This window comes from Agelaius phoeniceus, chromosome 11 (assembly GCF_051311805.1).
Source record: "Agelaius phoeniceus isolate bAgePho1 chromosome 11, bAgePho1.hap1, whole genome shotgun sequence".
NCBI classification, from domain to species: domain Eukaryota; kingdom Metazoa; phylum Chordata; class Aves; order Passeriformes; family Icteridae; genus Agelaius; species Agelaius phoeniceus.
The window spans coordinates 21,919,329-21,942,181 of NC_135275.1; the positions used below are offsets into that span (position 1 = coordinate 21,919,329).

At 49.9% G+C, this 22,853-nt stretch overlaps 1 protein-coding gene across 1 annotated transcript in view; it reads left to right on the top strand.

Moving 5' to 3' along the window:
- The window catches only part of ITPR1 (inositol 1,4,5-trisphosphate receptor type 1), a 161,515-nt gene that overhangs the window by 73,511 nt on the left and 65,151 nt on the right, over positions 1–22,853 (top strand). Inside the window, exons 25-39 of the mRNA XM_054639984.2 lie at positions 38–96; positions 472–633; positions 734–904; positions 1,775–1,840; positions 2,537–2,674; positions 4,156–4,281; positions 4,650–4,850; positions 6,446–6,697; positions 7,174–7,299; positions 7,970–8,098; positions 10,992–11,112; positions 12,180–12,364; positions 12,562–12,710; positions 13,570–13,681; positions 17,113–17,139. Of these exons, the coding sequence (XP_054495959.1) occupies positions 38–96; positions 472–633; positions 734–904; positions 1,775–1,840; positions 2,537–2,674; positions 4,156–4,281; positions 4,650–4,850; positions 6,446–6,697; positions 7,174–7,299; positions 7,970–8,098; positions 10,992–11,112; positions 12,180–12,364; positions 12,562–12,710; positions 13,570–13,681; positions 17,113–17,139 (2,024 nt within the window). The remainder of the gene's footprint in view (positions 1–37; positions 97–471; positions 634–733; positions 905–1,774; positions 1,841–2,536; positions 2,675–4,155; positions 4,282–4,649; positions 4,851–6,445; positions 6,698–7,173; positions 7,300–7,969; positions 8,099–10,991; positions 11,113–12,179; positions 12,365–12,561; positions 12,711–13,569; positions 13,682–17,112; positions 17,140–22,853) is intronic.

A 22,853-nucleotide genomic window follows, 5' to 3' on the forward strand; every position in this document is an offset into this window, starting at 1 on the left:
CTCTGATCTCATGTATTTGTCTTGTTTATTTTTTCAGGAGCCCTGGACTTTGAACACATTGAAGAACAAGCTGAGGGGATTTTTGGTGGAAGGAAAGTATCTCTTCACAGATGCTAATCGAGGGGAAGTCCCCAGGCTGGAGGGGTCCCAAGGAGTGGGCACTGGGAAAACAGCTTCATTGTCCTAAAATGGCCTTGATGCAGCTCAGAGTAGGGTCCATCTGGATCCAGAGATAAGGAACAGGGGTTCTTCAGCCAGAAGGATCATCAGGGGAGGGCTCTGTGCTGTGGGTGAAAGCCAAGGTGCAGGGTTAGTGCATCTCAGCTCGATGCTGCAATAGAGTCTCAGTACAATTTCCCCCCTTATTTAAAAGTAAGAAAAAAAGGTTTTCTGCCACTGCTAAGAGAATTTAGAACCTGCTGGGACCCTCAGTCTAATGTGCTGGTTAACTCCTGCTGTGTTTCCAGTGAGGAGAACACCCCTCTGGATTTGGATGATCACGGGGGCAGGACTTTCCTCCGGGTCCTGCTGCATTTAACAATGCACGATTACCCTCCCCTGGTGTCTGGTGCACTGCAGCTGCTCTTCAGGCACTTCAGCCAGAGACAAGAAGTCCTTCAGGCTTTCAAGCAGGTACCTGTGTGTCTGGAGAGAGTTATTCCTCATCTGAATGTATTTATGGCAGCTGAACCCAGCCCTTTTTGTGCAACTCATGGCTTTGCCTCCCTGTAAGGTTCAACTGCTCGTTACCAGCCAAGATGTTGACAACTACAAGCAGATCAAACAAGATTTGGACCAGCTGAGGTCAATAGTGGAGAAATCTGAGCTCTGGGTGTACAAAGGCCAAGGTCCTGATGAGGCCATGGACAGTGTGCCAGGTGAAAACGAGCACAAGAAGAAAGAGGTAATTGGGTTGTGTTTGTGTGAATTTGGGTGGGTATTTGGAGGGTGTAGCTGCTGTCAGAACTGTGACAAGGCCCTTCTTCCCAGCACACTGCCTAGGCGAGGTTCTCTCTACTGCTTTCAGGTTGAGGCAGGAATGAGAGCAGAACTTGAGCCAGGTGATGCCCAGTAGCAGCCCTGAGGTGTCACCTTTAGGGTCTGACAGGGCTGGTTTGGGTTTGCTCTGGCTCCCCTTTCAGCACTGACCAGTGGCATGGGATTTGTGCAATCAAAAGTACCGCAAGTAAGGTAAGGGCAGAGCTGTGAGCTGCTCAGGTGACAGCAGAGAACTGTGCTTTATCTCTACCTGATAACAGAGGATTTTCCCCACATGCACATCTGGCTTAGAGCTCTTTTAGTATCTTGTTTCCATGTAATTTGCAATCAGGAAAGACTGGCTGAGGGGATGCAAGAAGCAGTCCCTGGTTTAGGAACATGTATTGCTGGAAGTAAATACAAGTAATCCACTTGTTGCTTTTCTTGTACACATTGCTGTGAGGAATCTCTTGGTATTTGTGCAGTGACAGTTTAATAACAATAGGGAGAGAAAGGAAGGGGTTTTTTCTGAGGGGAGACTTGATTAGAGACAGAATGTGACAGGCAAAGGACGGGAGGTTGCTGCCTCTGAAATCATCCCTCCCTCACCTTGTTTTGTGTCCTAGAGGTCAATGTGACTTGACAGGATAATTGTATGTGTTTTTCTGAGGCTGTCAGAGCTGGAGGATGACAGTCCTTCCCAGGAGGAGAGCGGGCGCTATCCTAGAACGGTAATTTTAGCCTTCATGTAGACAGTAGTATAAGCTACTAATAAATTGTCTGATTTTATCCTCAGGAAGGTCACAGCAAGTCTCAAAAGCCTGAAAGTACTAGCAGCTACAACTACCGGGTAGTAAAAGAGGTAAAACTTTGCTTCTTGATAGTTCACTGGAAGTGTAAATGAGTAACAGAGCTCTGGAGAGCTGCAGTCAGAGGGAGGCACCCAGGAAAGTCTGAGTCACTCTGCCATTGTGGAAACTATTTGCTGAGTAATAACAAATCCCAACTTGAATGAGAAGCCAGGATAGAATAAGCACGACGTGTGTGTTCTTTCCTTAAGAATGGATTAGTGAGAAACGTGACGTTTGCTGCTGTTTCAGTGGTAATAACACAATATTTTTACTGTTAAGGACTACAAAGACAGTAAGCAAGGGGAGAAGCCATTTAATTCTCCCTGTCCTGAGTACCTTGCACTCAAAGCCACTGTGCTGTTGAAATTTAATGTAGAAAGTACCAGATGAAAACGTGCTGTGCTGCTGGTGTGGTGTGAGCTGAAGGTGTGTCTGTGGCTCTGCTGTGGAGCTTGATGTTGTGTTCACTTGACATGGCTGAGTTCTGCAGGAGCATAGAATCTCAGAACTGTAGAGTGTCCTGAGGTGGAAGGGACCCACAAGGATCATCCAAGTCCAGCAGCCCAGGGATGGAGCCTGGGCCACGAGGGGCTGCCTGGAGCCGCTCTGCTCCTGCAGATGAGTTGGTCCCTGGTGCTGCTCTCTGGGACCTGGCGTTCTCTGGAAGGAAAGCCAGAGCTGGGCTCTAAGGCCAGTGTCTCCTGCAGATCCTGCTGCGGCTCAGCAAGCTCTGCGTGCAGGAGGGGGCCTCGGTGAGGAAGAGCAGGAAGCAGCAGCAGCGACTCCTGAGGAACATGGGAGCTCACGCCGTGGTGCTGGAGCTGCTGCAGATCCCTTACGAGAAGGTGGGGCTTTGTGTCATGCTGACAGGCTTTTGGTACCTCCTCTGAATCTTCCTGAACCTCCTCCCTGTGGATTGGATGCACAGAGGCTGGTTTATGTAGCCTCATAGTCCATAGAATACCCACTCTCAGAAATAAGGAGCTCAGACAAGCTCTGTTTATTTGAAGCCTGTGAATATGCAGATTGCCTGAAGAAATATTCACAAATCATATTGCAGAATTAAGGCTCAGCTCTGAGCTTTTCATGTGAGCCAGGTGCTGCCTTGAGGTTAAGCTGTGTTGATGGGAGCAAGACCCTCGTTGTGAGGCAGCTGTGTGAGCACCATCCTGGGGACAAGGAGGGAAGGGAGGGTGCCTGGTGCCCCAGGGGTTTATGAGCAGTGCATACAGACCCTCCCCCAGCTGTAGAGTCCTAAACTCCCCCTTAGAGGTGAATAAATACCCACTGGCTCTCCAGGTGAGGTCTGCTGCTCCTAATTAGCCTTATCAGGGCAAACAGCAGTGCAGGCTGGAGCCCACTGGGGCTGGGTTGTGCCTGTGAGCCTGCAGAGCACCAGGCTGTGCTGACACAGCACACCCCAAGGTCATCACGTTGGCTGCTCATCCATCACAGCTGACAGGTATTTATCAGTACTGAGGTGAGGCACCTCTGCACATTTTCCTGGTCACTCTGCTGTCCTCTCTTTCAAACTCATCAGGTTTCTGCGAACCAGTAATTCTACACACGTAGCTTTGATTAATGTTAATTCTCGTGGTTTCTTGCGTCATGTTTTGCTAAAAAAGCAGCAGCAAAAACACCTTTCAACGCCTTCTCATCACCTTTCTGTCCCATACATGTGAATGTGCATCAGACAGGCAGTGTGGAAGGGGTTTCACCCTTGGAAAGATACGAAATTCCTTAAAAATAAAAACAGGCAGTAATTTTCCAAAGCGCGGCTCCTGCCGTCGGTGGGCTGGGAATCCACGCTGACGTCAGAGGAAGGGCACTGGTTCCTCAGCAGTGCTTGGAAGGCTGCAAGGAGGTTCCAGTAAAGATAAATTGGGCTGAGCTGGTGCAAAAGCAACTTTCCATGGCTGCTGTGCCATGAGCTTGCCCGTGCGTGGCTGCGGAAGGGCTGAGCGGGACGTGGCAGCTCTCCTGGGCAGCCCCGAGGTGATGATGTGTGCTTTGGCCAAGGGGCTGGGACGTTCAGAGGAGTAGAAGTGACTAAAGCACGTTGCTGGCAGGCCTGGCTGTGGAATAGGCACTTTTAGAGAATAACCTACTGTAATTTCTATTATGGGCTTTATTTTTGACGCTCTTTGGAAGCGTGGAGCTGGCCTAGCTCATCCCAAACGTCTGTGAACTGGGTGGAGGTTTGTTTTCCTTCGGGGTGTGAGAGACGTGACAGTTCCCTTGCTGGAGCTGTGGTTCATCCTGTGCTCACCTCAAGGTGAACCTTTGGATTCTTTTTAACCCCCTCTTCTTTGTCATGCAATCCCAGGCTGAAGACACGAGGATGCAGGAGATAATGAAGCTTGCACATGAGTTCCTGCAGAACTTCTGTGCTGGGAACCAACAGAACCAGGCCTTGCTGCACAAGCACATAAACCTGTTCCTTAACCCAGGGGTAAGAATAACCTCAGGCTGTGATTTATTTTTTTGTTCTAGCAGGAGAGGGGACTGCACTGTCCTTGGTGATACCTCTGGGGCTGTTCTGTTGGAAGATTGGTTGAAGAGGTCACATTTTGTTTTCATTCTAAAGCCTCAAAAGTTGGCAAGATGTTTGTTTAGGGCAGTTTCAGTGTAGAAAGTTCAAGAGGCTGAAGTGGAGTGAAAAACAGGCTGAGATAGGAGCAGTGGTGTTGAAAGCTGAGGCCCTCAGCAAAATTCCCTTCAGCCCTGTGCTTGCAGGAGCGTTGGCTTTACCCTAACCCCAGTGGGGATGTGTTGGGTCGTTGATTTTCTGATGTTTTGCTCTTTCATCCCCTCCATCAGATCCTGGAAGCAGTGACAATGCAGCACATTTTCATGAACAACTTCCAGCTCTGCAGTGAGATCAACGAGCGCGTGGTTCAGCACTTCGTCCACTGCATCGAGACGCACGGCAGGAACGTTCAGTACATCAAGTTCCTGCAGACCATCGTCAAGGCAGAGGGGAAATTCATTAAGAAATGCCAAGATATGGTAATGGCTGAGGTGAGAGCTGCAGAGATTTGCAGGGTCTGAACAGAAGTTTGCACATAGCAGTTGGTGAACATGACAAATTGATCCTCTCGCTTCGGGGACTGCCAAGAAGCTGACAGCTCTCACCATGCAAAAAGAGCATTACAGCTCCCAGGAAGCTCAGGCTTTTTGTGACCAAAAGCTCTCTGAGCTCCTGACTCACAGGTGTAATGAGGGGTTGGTTGTTAATGGCACGAGTTGCTTCCCAGGCCTGTACCCAGCAGCAGTGTAGGTGGGGTTATCAAGCAAGGGTGCCTTTGTCTAGCAAAATTGGCTTGAAGAGAAGTAGTTTAATTTCAAGATCACTAAAGCAGAAGGAGAATTTCACCATGATAGCATTTTGATGAGAGTTTTTTATGAAATTTTAGAACCATCATAGAATCACCTTCCACTATCCCAGGGTGCTCCAAGCCCCATCCAATCTGGCCTTGGGCACATCCAGGAATGGGGCAGCCCCAGCTTCTCTGGGCAACTGTGCCAAGCCCTCACCACCCATATTTTTCTGCCATCTAAACCTGCTCTCAATTTGAAGCCATCCCCCTTTGTACTGTCTCTCCCCAAGCCCTTGCAGATTGTCTTAACAAGATGTGCTTACTCAGCTTTCGAGTGTGAAGGGGGAGCAGATGAGGATCAGCCTTAGGTGTGTGGGTAACTGGAAACTGGGGAGCCAGGATGAAAGGGAGAGGTCAGAGAAGGGTGAATGAATGCCTTTAAGGGGGTTGTTGGATGGGATCTGTTTGGCAGATCTGCACATCTGATGGAGTGTTTTGGCCTCCTCAGCAGGGGGAGCCCCAGGATCAGATTTGTCCAGTCTGGCTTTTGAGCATCAGTCCTGATGGGAAGATGGAAAATATTTCATATTTTGTTGTTCAGCTCAAAACCAGCTCCATGAGCTTCTCAACACTTAGTTGAGTGTGAGATGCTCAGCAAGGGCCTCTCCCAAGGTCAGCAGCTGCCCTGAGGGTTTTCTTCTACATCTTACCCTGCTGTTTTTCCCAAACCCTGTGGGAGAACAGCCCTGCATCCCTCCAGCTGTGTGCTCAGCAGTGGACCAGGGCTCAGTTTGCTCCATCTCCTTCCCTTCCTGGAGTTCCAGGAGGTCTGAGCTGCTCTGGAATCATGGCCAGCCAGGTGTCAAATGTGAAGCTGATGGAAATCTCCAGTGTGTGACTTGACGTGTCACTGGCCTTGGCAAATGGCTGGTGTTTGTTGGGGTGGGTGGAAGGAGTGAGCCCTGCAGTGCTCCCATCCCTGGGCAGCCCTCCAGCAGCACAGGGCTGTCCACAGCTGCCTTAGGAAGTCACCTGGGGTGACATGGAAAGGCACAATGGAAAGTCACAAACTTCTTGGCACAGCTTCTGGCTAGCAGGCCAGGCTTTGGCTTGCAGGGCTGGCTTTGAATTTCCTCAGTGGTTCAGAAGGGGTCAGTTAGATGGGAAATGTCCTCCTGGAGGGAGCCCTGTGTCCCTGAGGGGCTGGGCAGCAGCAGTGGGACAGCCCCAGGAGGGGATGCTGTGGGGGGATCCCAGGCTTGGCTCTGCTGATGGAATGCTCTCCTTGCCCCACAGCTGGTCAATGCAGGGGAGGATGTGCTGGTGTTCTACAACGACAGAGCCTCCTTCCAGACCCTGGTGCAGATGATGAGGTCGGAGAGGGACCGGATGGATGAGAACAGCCCCCTGATGTACCACATCCACCTGGTGGAGCTGCTGGCTGTGTGCACAGAGGGCAAAAACGTCTACACAGAGATCAAGTGCAACTCCCTCCTCCCTCTGGATGATATTGTCAGGGTGGTGACCCACGAGGATTGCATACCTGAGGTGAGAGAGGGTTGGTCCTGCTGGGTCTGGCCTGGCAGGGGTTGGTGCAGGTGGGCAGCGAGCTGGGAACTGCAGCCCTTCCCTGCTGCTGCTGTTGGCACCTCCAGCCAGCCTGGATAGTCCTGTTAAATCCTTTTATACTTCCTCCTTATCCTGCAAGTGGCAATGTGATGCTGTACTTGGTTATTTTATAGGGTTCTTGAGGCAGAGAGGTTTATGGATGTGCTGCTAACCTTGAACAGATGGTTCTGCAGAACTGGAAATTATTATTATGCTGACGTTTTGTCTGCAGTAATCCTGGGGGTTTTTTATTGGATGGTGTCTTGCTATTCATGGCATTAAATTTCACCAGTGTTTAAGTGAAAGGAAGAAGTAGAATGCCAAATTATCTGTGTAGCACTTTTAATGTGACATTATATTCATTCATACCACCATTCAGGTTCTTATTCTTTATGAATTATTTTCTCTACTTTTAGGTCAAAATAGCATACATCAACTTCTTGAATCACTGCTATGTGGACACAGAAGTAGAAATGAAAGAGATTTACACCAGTAATCACATGTGGAAGCTGTTTGAGAACTTCCTGGTTGACATCTGTCGGGTAATGTATCTGCCCCAAGGAACTGAATTCAGCCTGAAAACCTCCTTATTCCAGAGCAGTAAGGATAAGACATCCCAGTGCATCAAGGCAATAAGTACCCTGAATACTCTGTTCCTGCAAATATGTGCCTCCTTTTCCCTGTGCCTGTGGATTTCATTAGTCATATTCCATGGAACACATCCATATTTTCCTTTTTAAAAGAAAAATCCGAGCCCAAACCCAAGCTCAGTGAAGCTCCACACCCTGCTCCTTTGTCCAGTGCCTTTTCTGTCCTGCCACCTGGCCTGCTTATTCTGGCAGCATCTCTGAGCTCCTTCCTGAGCAGCACTCAGCGTTTTTTGGCAGGTCAGGACAGATTGTTTTCCAGGCTTGGTGTTTATTTGGCCATATGGCTTTTTGCCTGGGATTCCAAGTATTTCCCCATACGAAAACATTACACCTCAGTGCTCCCCATCCTGCTCTTGCCTTCCTCCAAGACACTGTGGTTTTTTCCCTCCCCCAGCCGTGCTCTGGGCCAGCACACCAAACCAGGAGCAGCTCTGGCTCTGCTCTGGTGTGGGCTGGAGACGCAGAGCCCCCGTGTCACTGCATTGCTGGGACCAGGACAATGTGAAATGAGGAACTCCAGTCTCTGGTGAGCTGCCCTGACCCTGCTGTGGTTTTGCTGCAGGCCTGCAACAACACCAGCGACAGGAAGCACGCAGACGCCATCCTGGAGAAGTACGTGACCGAGATCGTCATGAGCATCGTCACCACCTTCTTCAGCTCCCCCTTCTCCGACCAGAGCACCACCCTGCAGGTGGGGAATGCACACAGAGCAGGGAGAGCACTGCCAGGGCACTTGTGTTCATTCCACTTAGTGCCATTGACAGTGCAAAGGAAACACGGGGGAGCAGGGCTGCTGTAATTGGGGGGCAAATACATCGCAGTTCTTGGTGACCACACTGGTCTTTTGGCTGTAGAAATGGAAAAACATGCAGGTCACTGTACAAATGTTCTTCTAGAAAAGCTCAAATGGCACACTAATTCATCAGTGCAGTCAGCTCTGTGCTACCACCAAGGTCTTCTGTGGAGAGTTCTTGTGTGTCATTGAATCCCAGAATGGTTTGTGTTGGAAGGGACCTTAAAGCCCATCTCATCCAACCCCTGCCCCAGATACCACAGAGGCAGCAAGGGTGATTGATTAAGGACAGCATATTTTACAGAAAGATTCAATTTCCCTTAAAAAGAAAAGGATTCAGAACAAGAATCCAGAAGCTCTCATGTGTCTCACCAAGTAGATTTTGGCTAGTTCAGAAGTTGGGGAAATGTGGAGGAGGAGCTTGGAACACCTGTGAAGGGGAGAAGGCAGAGAGTTGTACAGCAGAGCAGCAGAGTCAGGATGTTGCCCTAATATTTATATTTGTACAGAGATAACCCTGTTCTTTATGCATAAATGACTTTCTGGGAGGGTGTGGGTGGAGTGGTCAGGTGTGTGGCAGCTCTGGCAGGAGGTTGAGAGGGGCAGCTGTTGAAACTTGATGCAACCTGGTAGTGCCAAGGGCAGGTGTTTGCTGTGCAACCTCCAGGTCTAAAGCTCATCCAGCCCTACCCCTGCCTGTCTCTGACCTCAGCTGAGTGAGCAGTGCAGCAGCTGATTTGCTCCTCAGGTGACTTTGGTTGCTATTGCACCTTCTGTGCTCCTCAGAGAAGTGAGACATGGAGACTGTGGCCTTGTCTTGGGCTCTGCCCTTCCTCTGTGCCACGTACCTGAGCTGCCCTGCTCTTACTTGTTATCTCTGAGATGCAGCATTTGAATACACATCTTGCCATCTTATTTTAGCCATCTGTTAATGTTATATCAGCAGTTTTTCTTTAGTTTCTCAATCTCCCCCTCTGTCTAGCAAGATGAAGTCACTTGGTTCACCTCTTTTCCCTTCTCAGTTGATAGATCTGCCTTGTCCTAGATTCATCTTTCCTCCTCATCTCCAAGTTAGAAGTGGTTTCTCTCCCTTTTCCTGCCTGTCAATACTCTTGTCTATACCCAGGGACTCTCCCCCTGAGGAGCACAGCCTATTGTCCATCCCTGCTCCAGGTGGGATTTCCTCCCCTCTGGGGTGCTGCAGGTGGGCTGATCTCTGTAGGGAGGGGATGTGGCCACTCTGCTCTGGCTTCAGTCCCTCCCTGCCCTTCCTGCTGCACCTCTCATCCCAGCCAGCCTCCTCTTGCCTCCTGGTCCTTCATGTCAGGGCTTGTTTGACTGAAATCCTTCCTGCCCTGAGTCAGCCCTGCTAGTTCAGGGAACACCTTGTCCATCCATCATGTGGTTCAAATCACATAAAATTAGAAGAACACAAATCTCTTGGCAAAGGACAGCTGCCCACAGCTTCTCTTTAGCAAACATTGTTCAGCCTGTTTGCCTCCAAAGTTGTTGCTGCCCAAGGTTTCCCTTCCCAAGTGCAGCTGGAGACATGAGGGACATGGAGTAAATTTCCTATTTGATTTATTGACCTTGTTTAAGCAAATGGAACATCCTAAAGGGTTTTGGAGACCAAAAAGTCTTTAGACATGAACTGAAAGGAATATGTGGGTGGTTTAAATCCAAACATGCTGGTATTTTCAGGGCTCTGGGTGAATGCTGTTGATTGCCATGGTTTTTGGTGTTTGGCTTATTTCCAGAAAGGATAAATGGATATTTACCTCTTAGCAATTCTGGGGGCTTAAACTTTGGTTCTCCTCTTGTACATTTTGTAATGGTGTTTTATTTAATTGATCTAATAGATTTCATTAGCTAATAGATTTGGCTTTTTACTCTAACTCCGCTTTTTTCTTGCAAACAGGCTTTACTGTTGGCCAGAATAAATGAGGTATTTTTTCCCCTGGTTCCTAAGTCCTGTGGTGTTTGCACTGTGGTGTAGTTCCTGTAGCTGATAGAAGCATTCCATAGCTAGTGGGCACAGGGACACAGGGTGTTCCCTCTCAGATTCAAATACTTAAAATGCTCTTTCCTCTGCAGGTTGTAATATGTTGTTCTACAAAGTAATCACTGTACAAAACCAAATGGAGTTTTGGTCACTATTGTTGGGCAGCTGCAAAGGTGAAAGAACAGAGCTCATGGGCTTGGGTGTGTTGGAGCAGCTCACCTGTCTGTAGTGGAAGATCATCTTGTGAAATTCAGGGCTGAAAACCACACCTTGATTTTGGCTGATCCTGCAGCAGCTGCAGTGTTAGCCACTAACCACTGCCTGTGTTCCAAGTAACACACAGCTGCTTTCTTAGTGAATTGGATACCAGCTAATAATGCCTGGGATGATGAGTTTCCAACTCTGGAGCTCTGCTGTCACATAGCCAAGCCCCATTTACCTGTGGCCTCTTGAGTCAGCTGCTGGTCAACACTAAAAGAGGAATCTGTGTGCCAGGGTTGCTGATAGCTCTGATAAAACAGATGAAGGTGACTGCTCACTTCCTTTGCTTAGTCAGGCTTCAATTACCAGGGCTTTCTGCTGCAGAAGCTCCTGTTTCATTTTCCCTTCCAGCACTGGTTCCCACCCTTCCCATGCAGCTGCTGATCCCGTGGTAGATACCGTGCCACCACGGGGAGTTGCCCAACAAGCGCTGCAGAGCAGCTGGAAGGGACTGGAGAGCGGCAGCTGGGCTGGGAGCAGGGAGCCCTGCTGGGGTGAGGCTGTGACTGCGCTGTGCTTGCCTTGCAGACCCGGCAGCCCGTGTTCGTGCAGCTGCTGCAGGGGGTGTTCAGGGTCTACCACTGCACCTGGCTCATGCCCAGCCAGAAGGCCTCTGTGGAGAGCTGCATCCGGGTGCTCTCCGACGTAGGTAAGGAGTGGGGAGAGCACAGCTGCCTGCTCCAGGACTGCAGCCATCCAGGCTGGCTGCTGCTGTGTTGTCCTGCCACAGGGACAGTGTGGTTTGTGTCCTGTAGGTGCCACTGGGATAACTCACAGCCCAGGCTTGTGCTGATAGATCATGGTGGTTGAGCAGTGGGTGTTGTCACTGCCACATGAAGTGCTTTGTCTGTCTAACCTTAAAACTCCCTGCAGTCCTGTTGATCTGCAGCAGGGAGATGGTTTTCATGGAAGCACTGAGGTTGGGAAAGCCCTCCAGGATCATAGAGTCCAAGCAGTGCCCAGTCCCCACCTTGTCCCTGAGTGCCACCTCCAGCCCTTCCTTGGACACCTCCAGGGATGGGCACTCCACACCTCCCTGGGCAGTTCCAAAGCCTGAGCACCCTTTCCATGGAGAAATTCCTCCTGCTATGCACCCTGACCCTTCCCTGGTGCAGCTGGGAGTGCCACTCCTGCCCATGAATTCGCTCCACTTTCAGTGTCCAGAAGAGCAGCTTGTACGGGATATGGGGTCATGTTCTGCTGCTGTGTGTCCACGTGTGCCAGCACGAGCTGTTGGGGCTGTGTGTTTAGGGAAGGATTCCTACTCCCACACCTCAAACAACAGTAACAGCTCTGAGGTGTGGAAGCCTCTAAACATAATCCTGCCCAGGCCTGACCCTGCCCTCTTTAAATTGCACTCAAAGAGCCATGGAATGGTTAAGGTTGGAAAAGATCTCTTAAGGTGGTCAAGTCCAGCTGCCAGCCCATTGTGATCACCAGTAAAACATGAACTCAAGTGCCACGTACAAATATTTTTTGTCACCTCTCTGGATAGCCCTTTCTAATACTTTACAACCTTTCTGTGGGGAAAAAAAGTCTTAATGTCCTAATTTCCCAGTGTCTAATCTAAACTTTCCCTGGTGCAGCTTGAGGCTGTTTCCTCTCAGCTTGGGAAGGAGAGTTTGTAGAAGGAAGGGACTGCGTAGACCTTGGTCCTGTTCTTGTTTTGTTTCACGGGCTCAGGGTCTCAGTCCCCACTGATTGTGCTTGTTGCAGCCAAAAGCAGAGCCATTGCCATCCCTGTGGACCTGGACAGCCAGGTGAACAACCTGTTCCTGAAGTCCCACAACATCGTGCAGAAGACGGCCATGAACTGGCGCATGACGGCGCGCAACGCCGCGCGCAGGGACTCGGTGCTCGCCGCCTCCAGGGACTACAGGAACATCATCGAGAGGCTGCAGGTGACTGCACAGCCCCCTTCCCCCTGCAGGGCCACAGCAACGCTGAAAACCTCACCTGACCAAACCCTGAGGTCTTTTAGTTTATTCAGCCAGGACAGAGCTCATTGTCCTGCCCCTCATGCACCGTTAGTGAAGTTGATTCAGCTCTGGATGTGTGTTGTTCATGTTTGTCTGAACCTGGTGTGGCTGTTCCCCAGGACATCGTGTCAGCCTTGGAGGATCGCCTGCGCCCCCTGGTCCAGGCAGAGCTGTCAGTGCTGGTGGATGTGCTCCACAGGCCTGAGCTGCTCTTCCCAGAGAACACGGATGCCAGGAGGAAATGTGAAAGTGGAGGTTTCATTTGCAAGTAAGTTGTCTTAGAAGTCTGGCTGGTTTTGTTTTTTCCCAGTCTTCCCATGCCCTGTGGAATGGAGCCCTCTTGCCCAGCTTGGTGAATACTTGATATCCTCTGAAATACCTGTAAAAATCAGTATTTTGTGGGATGGTCAAGGAAATTTGTCCTTGGTGGGGAAGAAAAACTGCTTGTGGGAATGGGGAAAGACTGGTTGATATGTTCTCCCAACTAATGCTTAGAAATGTCTGTTTGCTGCAGGATGCAAATGTCCTAAGCAGTTGTGTAAATGAGTTGAACTTTGAGCTGAGCAGTTCTTGATACCTGCCTTCACCCCAGGAATGTTCCTGAGGTGCTGGGTGAATACCCCAGGATCAGTTGTTGTCATGGGCATCACCACAGCTGGAGGGAAGGGAAGGGGAGGTTACCAGGTCATTTAGAGGGCAATTCAGAGCAGATCCCCCTCACCTCCTGGAGGGGTGGGCTCTGTGCAGAGGTTGTGGAAGCTGGGCACTGAGTCAGTCCCACGTGCTGGGTGGGATGGATTTGGGGTTGCACCCTCCAGGGCTCTCAGTCTGTTTCTGAACCAAGTGGAACAGGTTTCTCACTGTTAACTGGCTGTTCTGGAGGACCACCAGGTCCTGGATCCCACTGATTCCTTGCTGCCTGCAGCCAGAGGGGTTTTTTGGCTCTTTTCCTGCCCACAGCTTCCCCTGGGAGCTGTCAGGTGTTGCTCTGGAGAGGAGGCTCCCAAATGGTTGTGTAACAGTATGATGATAAACCTTGTTTGCAGCATAAACCAGTTGAGATAAGCACATATATCTTACCCCATTTTTAGAATATTTGCACTAACCTGATTGATGGCTTTTTTCAGGTTAATTAAGCACACAAAGCAGCTGCTGGAGGAGAATGAGGAGAAACTGTGTATTAAGGTATTGCAGACGCTCAGGGAAATGATGACCAAAGATAGAGGCTATGGAGAAAAGGTAAGGTACAGTCCAGCATTCTGTTAAACACTGGCTTTATTCAGTAAAGGAAAATAAAACTCATGCTTTTTCAAGCTCTTTTGTATGTGTAAGCACTTCTAGGCTGGAGCAGGGACAAAACATTTTTAGTCAACTAATACCTTTCAGATCATATTTGAAGTTAAGCTTGTTTCTGCTGCTTTTCTTCTTGAGACTGGGAAGTTTAAGTCTAATCCCTGCAGTTGCTGGCACTCTAAAATATCAATTTTGTTACCTTTTTCTGAAGGCTGTAAGATCTTTATTTGATTCTCAGCTTTAGGTGACTCTTAAGGTCATGTAACCTTACAACAAGAGGGTGTTTTGTAGCTAATTTGAATTTATGTACAACTGAGTAATCTTGTTGTGGTTTACAGATGGAAACTCTCTGTATGCCACCCATGTTTCTTCTTTCCCTTTCCTACATACAACTCTTGACTGGTTGAGAGGAACATTTCTCTGTAGGTACAGACCTGCTCTTGATTCCATCAGGACAGTGTGTATGCTCCCATATGTTTGTGCTTCTAGAAGTGGTTGCAGTCAGCTGAGGCTGGGATTTGGAGATTCTCCTGGATTTCTGGTCAGCTGAGGCTCTTCCCATGGCACCCAGTGGGAGCAGAGGAGCACAGAGCTGGGGAGCAGCTGGGAGTGGGGACTGGGGGAGCTGGGGTGGGGCAGGGCTCTCTGTGCCCCTGGGAGCTGTGCCCAGGAGCAGGTGGTGTCTCAGCCCAGTTCTCCCCCACAGATGGGTTTGGAGCTGCTGCTCGTGCTCACTTCACAGCAAAAAGGGCAAAAACTTCAGGGATCAGAGTCTGAGAACAGCAGGAATGGTTTGTAGCAGCTGCCAGGGAGGGAGATGCTCCACAGGCTCCACAGGCAGAGGAACCTGCAGCATCCTGGGCAGCTGGGAATGCCGGCAGGAGGCAGGAGCAGGACGTGGTGCAGGGCTCTGGGGAGGGAGCAGTGGCAGCCTGGCACACGTGGGTGTGCACGTGTGGGCTGCTCCCAGCACAGCCAGGCTGCACAGGCAGTGCCAGGCAGGGGAGACTCCCAGGAAAATGCCCTCAGGGCAGGGATGGCCGGGGCTGTGCTCCCTGCCCTGCCAGGAAGGCTCTTCCCAGAGCTGCCAGCCCAGCCCAGCTCCAGATGCTGCTCTGCTCCTGCCTGGGCACCGTCTCCCTGTGCAGCAGCAGGGGCTGGAGTGAGTTCCTGGGCTGGAGGGAATTCCCTGGGAAAGCAGCACATCCCTGTGCGATGGGAAGGGAGCAGGGCAGGGCTCACAGCTGCAGGTGTCACCTTGGGGCACATTGTCCTCTGCCCTAGTGGCTGAATCCTGTGCTGGGGCATCACCTCCTGTGCTCTCCTCAAGGTCCCTTCTCTGAGACATCCCAGCTGTGGCCAGGCTGCTCCTGGAGGGGAAAGGAGTGGGACTGGTGATCCTCTAATGGGTGCTGGTATTTCCTGATGTTCAGCACTGGGGCTGTGACAGACTCAGTGTAACCATAGATCACATCTTACCCTTCTCTAAGCAGATCAGTGTGTCCTCTCCTGTCAGAACAGCCAGGAGCCACTGTCAAGGTCACCTTAAGTAATAAAAGCAATGTGTGATGCATATTGTGTATACCAGACACCAGTGAAACCCAAATCAGAGCTTTGAGAGTTTTTCCTTAAATGTAATTTGCCACTGAGAGATTTTCCAAAATGGAAATTAATTTCTAGGAGTTTCTTAGGCTTCATTCAGCTAACTTGGATGAAGCAGTATTTCTAGAAGCTGCAGTTAACATACCTTGCACCATTCAGACCATGGAGAACCCCACAAGGTGCTAAAAAATCTTCCAAGTGTGGCAGAAGCACTGATTTCTGAAGCAGTGGCTCAGTTACATAAGGAGTCAGGATATGCCTGCCTGTGAAGTGATTTCTGAGTCGGAAGGAGCAGCTGATTGCTCACAGATAGACTGTCAGTAGTAGTAGAACAGCTTTTGCTGTCTGGCTGTGAGCACTGCAGTGGGATTTATTCTCCCTTGTGACTCAGAGAACTAATTTAGTCACCACCTAAAAGGTAGCACCTTTTGTTTTTAAAATCATCCTGTAGTGTAACAAAATAAAGAAAAAAAAAAAAAAGAGAAGGAAAAACCCCTCTTATATTGTAAAAACCCTGCTGCAAATCCTGGAGTCCCTGCCTAAGAGGTGCTTCCATCCATGGAGGTGCAGAGCTCACCCTTGGGAACAGTTTATCGACCTCAAGCATAGAACCAGGGAAAAGCTTGGCTTGGAAGGGACCTTAAAGATGACCCAGTTCCCTCCCTGCTTTGGGCAGGGCCACCTTCCACGCCCAGCCTGGCCTTGAACCCTTCGAGGGCTGGGGCAGCCATCCCTTGTGTCTCTGGGCAGCCTGTGCCAGGGCCTCCCCACCCTGACAGGGCAGGATTCCTTCCTGAGAGCCCCTTTAAGCCCCTGGCAGTGCAGAGCTGCCATCCCTGTCCTGCCCCTGTGCCAGGGCTCTCAGCTCTCCCTCCCCAGCCGTGTCCAGCCCCAGAGCTCTGGGGAGGTTCTGGCAGTGCCTGTGATCCTGCTGCAGCCCCACGTGGTGCCCTCTGGAGCAGCCTGGCTTACATAAGGGTGGAAGGATGTGCAGGGCTCCTCCTGTGCCATGGCCCTCCCTGCACACAGATCCCCTCACCCTGCTGGCCCTGAGCAGGGTGGGCAGTGCGGGAGGACACGGATGTGCTCCTGTCACCAGAGCCCTGCTCCCACAGCTGGGGCTCCTCAGCAGCCAGCAGAACCCGTGGGCAGAGCACAGATGTACAGGAGCCTGTGGGAAGGCTGAAATTTTTCCATATTGCTGAAGACTCCTCGCTTGGCACGCGCTCAGGATGGCTCAGTGACGGGGAGCATACTGTGCAGGATTTAATAGGCACAAAACTGCTCTACATTGACAGTGTAGGCTAGACCCAAGTTTTTCACTGTGCTGAAACATGTCATTCATGCACGTCTCCCCGGGTGCCTAGCAGCTGACTCGCCTCAGCTCTGCAGGACTCGCATTGGGAAGCTCCATTTTCCCTCCCAGAGTGGAAATGCAGCCCCTGAGCTGCTGCTGCTCTGCTCAGGGCTCGTGACACTCCCGTGCCCAAGGGTGAAGTCCTTGGCTCTGGGTCAGGCAGCCCACGTGGTCTGTCCCTGGCACAGGAACAAAGCCAGGGTACATCCTGCCTCCCAAGCTGCCTGGCACAGCTCTCCCTGCAGTGGCTGTTCCCTAACCCAGAGCTGGCAGATGTTCCTCATGCCCACTGCAGAAATAACGTTGGATTGCAGCATTCAAGTGTTAAATGATTTATAAGATCCTTACATGAAATTTATGTTTCTTTTCTCTTACTAATCCTTGCTTTCCATTCTTCCCCTTCTTTCTTTCCCGGCAGATTACCATTGAATTGGATAATGCTGAGGTTTTAATTTTATTTCTCTTCTCCAGTGTTGTTTCTATGGTGCTTGTTTTACCAGTAGCCCTGTGATCTGTCCTGTCTCTGCAGCACTGAGCGTTCTGATTTGTGTGCCTGTGTCAGTGAATTAGTGGAGTTTTCAGTCTGCTGTGTGTCTATCCTGGGAATAGTTACCATAACTAATTCCACATGTCATTTCTTGGAATATTAATCCAGATGGAGTTATCATTTTTGGTAGTCTGCAATCAGCTGGTGCCATGGGTAGATCCTGTGAAGTTTAGGATGAGATCTGGAGGGTGAACTGCTCTAAGCAGTCAGCATTTAGCACTTGGCCACACCATTCCTGTGTCATATGTGAAGGGGTTATTTTTATTATTTTTATTATGTTATATTTATTATTTGGCTTATTTGGAAAGCCAAATAATGAGCTTTAATGGTGCCCATGCAGGAGCTGGAGGAAGGTGGGTGCAGGTGGGAATGGGGAGGGCAGGTCCTTGTGCAGGAATTGTGCTGCTGCTGCAGCTGGTGAGAGCACGGCAGTGCCCTGGCTGTGCCCAGTGGGGTGGGTGGTGTGGAACCTGAGGAATGGGTGCCTGGGGAAGCTGTTTCTGGGTGAAAAGCCCTCTTTGAGGGAAAACTTGGAGCTCAGCTGACGTGGAGCTTTCCAAGGACTCTGACAAGCCTGGTGTCTGGTTGGGGCAGCAGCGCAGGGCGGAGGGAGCTGAGCTGCCTCTGCTCTGCAACTTCCTCATCAGCTCAAAAAAATCCTGGTGTGGGTGTGGAATTTGCATAAATGTATAATACTGAGAAAGTGATTGACTGACACCTTATTTTACTGAAATACCATGGAAAAAAAGAAATATTTTCCTCTCAGTGCTTTGTTTCCTGTGTTCTCTCCCAAGCCAGCCTTTTATTTGGAACAAAGCTCAACCACTTAAAATGTCTAAAGCGTTTCTGACCTTTATTTAGTGGAGTAGGTCATGAAATCTACAGAAAGCAATTTACGGTGTGACTCGTTGATTTTGCTGTTAACCACCTGAATTCACTGGGTAAACTTCATTCTGAAAATGAAATATATGGGGACCTTGCCTGGTGAAATGGATTTGAAAGCCAAACTATTTGTCACTAAAGTGGACAAATACTGTGCACATTACCCAGGGCTGGCCTGGAGGGTGTTTTCTGTTCGGGGGGGCTTTTAGGGCTGGAGCTGAAGGTCCCTTCCCTAAGAAACTGGTTTCCCATCACTGCTTTTGGCCCAGAGTCCGATTTTGACCTGAAAGACAAATTTCCTGTTGCACAAGTTCATTTACTGCCGTGCCATCGCCTCTGAGCTGTGCTGGGATGGGATCTCAGGTGTGTCCCCAAGCTCCACACACACTCCTGGCGTTACAGAGGTGCTCTGCTGTCTGTTTCTCTCTTTTTTTTTGTTAATAAACCCAGTTTTTTCCCCTTTTAACCTGGGGCATACACACCAGCAGCCTGCTCTGGTTTCCAGAAGTTAACCTGTAGCACAAAAACGCTTCCACCAGGCCAGGTCCTTTGGATGATGTGCTGCTGCAGCTTCCCAGAATAGCACGTGTGTATATGTATAATTTTAGCTTGGAGAAACTTCAGAGAGAAAGTTGAATTGTTTAATTGCAAATTAAGTCATAATGTGAAACTCTTTCCCCTTTGGTTTCTGGCTGTGATGTGCTGTCTTTGCCTGCAGTAAATCAGCCAGAGCGTGCAGAACAATTTAGGATTTGGTCTGGAGGCTGCAAAGGAGGAATTTTATTGCTCCTTAATGGAGCAAGTGCATGGAAGGAGCAGGTGTGTGTATAACCATCAGCACTGAGCACTGGCTGCACAGGGAAAGGGATTCAGATGGAGCAGGAACCACTGGCAAGTCTCAGAAATCCTGGGATTCTCTGGTTTCCTTTTTTATCCCCTTGTCACCCCTGGAAACTGTAAACATTTAGGGCAAAGAATACAAAACTCTGCAATATTAGCAAAATTATTGACTTGCTTTTCTGTCAAGACCATGTACACTTGAATTGTTCTGATCAGCTGAAATGCTCCTTGTTCCCTCAGGGAATACTCCACTGAAGTAGCTGTTGATGGCATGATTTCTTGGTGGAATGGTGGAATTTTATGTAGGCTGAGTTATCTTAGTTGTGTCCTGCAAGGTAATCCCAGTGAGCAGTGGGTCCCAAAAACAAAGGATGTAAAAACCACCAGGAGATCTGTGTTTGTTGGTGAAAGTCATGACAGAAAGTCAGACAGATCCTGGTTAATGTTTTTATGAGTGAAGAAGGGAGTGTCCTTTGGAAGTGGGTGAATAATGCTGGAATTCACCCAATGGTAGGAAATCCCCTGAGTGTGGGGTTGGCTCCAGCCCTGGACAATTTTGAACTGAGCTTGGGGGCTTTGGGTGCTGGAGAAGTGGAGAGGAAGGGAACAGCAGAGGTGGTGCTGTTGTCCTAACTCACACTTTTATTGAGGGTTTAAGTGGAATTCCCTTTTGCTGGAAAGGAGGGCCAGGGAGGAGCTGCAGTTTTCCAAGGAGAAGCAGTGGAGCATTGATAGAAAACCCAAACCATGAGGAACTGTGTCTCACCACACTGGCACCACGGCTGTGTTGTTTTTTTCCTGGTTTGGGGGAGTTGTGAGCTCAGAGCTGGCCTTTGGGTTGTGCTGTGGCTGCTCTTTGCCTCTCCTGGGGCATGGGGTGGGAGCAGCAGCTCAAGGGCTCAATGGGGTGTGTTTGACATGGGCTCTGTGCAGGTGTCTCAGGTAGCTAAAGCCAAATGCCCAAGGCAGGGCATTGTCCTTAGAAGCCCTTGGGCTGAGTCTCTGTTGGTGGCCTCCTTCCTGGGCTGGAGCTGCTCTAATCCTGTTCCTGATGGAGCCTGTGCTGCTGTCTCAGGGAAGAGCTTTGGGGCCGAGGTGAATTCTTCCACCAAGTGAGAATCTTCACACAACAGCAAGAGCTAAACCCTGCTTGTAATTACACACAACAGCTTAATGTGCTGTTAATGCAATCCTCAGCCCACTGAGAAGTGCAGGCGTGATGCAAATGCAGATTTGCTGGTGTTGCATGCTGAGCTGCACCGTGGGCTCCCTGTGCTCCAGCCCAGCTCTGGGAAAGGTTCCTGTCCATCCTCCCTGGCCAGGGCTGCCCTCTGGGGACACCATGGCCCAGTTTCCACCTGCAGTGCGAGTCCTGGCTGCTAAAACGCCCCCATCCTGGAGGAGCCATGGATCTGTGCTGGCCTGCCAGGCAGGGCCCGTCGGCGCTGACCTGCAGGTGGCACGCGCAGGATGCCGATCGCGCTGGGAGATGGCCTACTTTGCTTTTTTATTTTTTATGTTCCTTTTTCCCCTCCCAGCCACATTGCAGTGAGCTGTTCCGCTGGGCACCTGCCAACATTCAGGCAGCAGTTACATAAGAAGAGCTTTTTTTCCTGGAATTTAGGCCCGCTGCTGATGTGTGACCTTCAGCAGTAATTGCCAATAAAGGCGCTGGGGATGTTTACAGGCACCGCGCTGGCCCGCGGCCTGCGCCGGTAGCGCCGAGCTGGGGCTGGGCTCTGCTCCCCAGCTGACCCCACTCCACTGCTGCAATATCCCAATTTCCACACTGAAACGGGGTGCTCTGCTGCTCCCCAGCTGACCCCAAATCACTGCAGCTCGATCCCAATTTCCACACTGAAATGGGGTGCTCTGCTGCTCCCCAGCTGACCCCACTCCACTGCAGCTCTGTTTCATTCTCCAGGGTGAAATGGGGGTGCTTTTCTTCCCCCAAGCCTGACCCCACTCCACTGCAGCTATATCTCAAATTCCACCGTGAAATGGGGGGTGCTCTGCTTCCCCCCATTCTGACCCCACTCCACTGCAGCTATTATTTCATTCTCCAGGGTGAAATGTGGGTGCTCTGCTGCTCCCCAGCCTGACCCCATACCACTGCAGCTCTATTCCAACTTCCAGGGTGAAATGGGGGTGCTCTGCTGTTTCTGGGGTATGGGCCAGCAGCCACCTAGCCAAATCCAGCACAGAGTTCCCCTTGCAGTTATTTAGTTATTTGTTGGGGTTGTGTTGGTGTTTTATCTGTTTTTTTCAGTAGTGACACTTCTTTATGCAGCTGATATATCTACAGGCAGCTCTATCCAGCAAAATGCACTTGCAGACCCACTCAGTAAAGTTTAGGTTTGGGGTTTTTTCACCTCTTTGCATTAGTCTTGAGGTTTTGAGTAGGTGGAAAGGGAACTGAAAATCCTTGTTCAGAGGGGTTGCCTGAATTAACCTTTTCCCTGCTCTTTACTATGAGAAACTAAAATTGCAATGTCTGAGGTGCAAAATATGTGCTGTTTTATGCATTTTTGATTGGAGTTAGGAAATTTATTAACCTCTTCAGAGCTGCAAAGCTGCACTTGGGAATTATTTTCCTTGTAGAGATCTTACGCTGCAGTCATTTCTCTTGTGTGTTTTGCACTTAGACAGTGCTTCACTTGTTATGTCTCAAGCAGAGGAAATGCAGGCACTCATAAATTTTTGTGGGCTGCCTCTATATTTTTTTTCCCCTGCGATCTTTGGACAGGGCTTTTTTTTTTTTCTTTTTTTTTTTTGACACAGACTGGAATTGGTGAGATCCTTGGAAAAGGAGGCTGGAACATTTCTTACCGTTACTTGTCACCAAAAAAATAGCAGTTATTCCATTCTTACTGCTAATTAAAACCGCTGCTGTAAAATGTGTTGTGAGGGCAGCTCTCAGTGAATTCAGCAGAAGTCCTGCAAGACACAGGATTTAAAGAGAAGGAAGTGCCTGCACTCCCAGTGAAGGGCAGACACTGGAAAGTCCCAGCCCAAGTTAAAACATGATTTCTCCACTGAAAACTCTGGAAAATGAGGGAAGGCATTCCCCTAGGTAGATCTTGGTGCCCTTGTAGTGCAGGCACTGGCAGCCCTTGTGGCAGACCTGCCTCCTCCTCAGCTGGCAGTGCACAAATCTCTGCACATTCATTCCCTGGGACCAGGGAGGACGTTCAGCTGTGTCCCTGCCCTGGGTGTGTGATGGGGCTGGGAACTGGGGGGCTGCCCCTGGCCCCAAAATCCTGCATGGCTTCTGGGGAACCTGTGCCAGAACAAGGTGCTGCCCCACATCTCCTGCTGCTGCTTGATTTAGGCAGGGCTGAGATGCTCCATCCCTGGAAATGCAACGTGGGAAGTTTGTCAAAGCAGTTCAGTGCTCCTGGGTCCCAGTTATTCCCCTCTGCCCTGAAACTTCTCCATAACAAGTCAAATGCTCGTTTGACAAACACCTACAGATCATCTGCAGGGGCTAGAAATTTCCTATCCAAATTTCTCCTCAGCTCCACAAGGTAACAGTGTTGGCTTTACAAAGGGGACTTGGCAAGGAAGCTGCACAGAGTTTTGTGGTATTTTTAAAGAGTTATGAAGGACAGCAACATAATTTGTGCTCTAGTCTGTTGCCACCAATCAGACAAGGTGATGCTTTTGCTGTGTGCCTTTCAAGGAAGAGCTGATGGCATTTCAAAGGGAAGAGCAGAGAAGTTCAGAGAAGGGAGGAAAAAGTGGAAAGGGACTTGCAGGATTCAATCAGAGCAGCCATTCCCACTGGAATTCCAGCTCCTGCTGTAGATGGCAATGCAGGAGCTGAGGCAGAGGCTTCACAATAACATTTATCTGAGATCTTCACTCTAGTTCCTCGCATGTGGATGTAC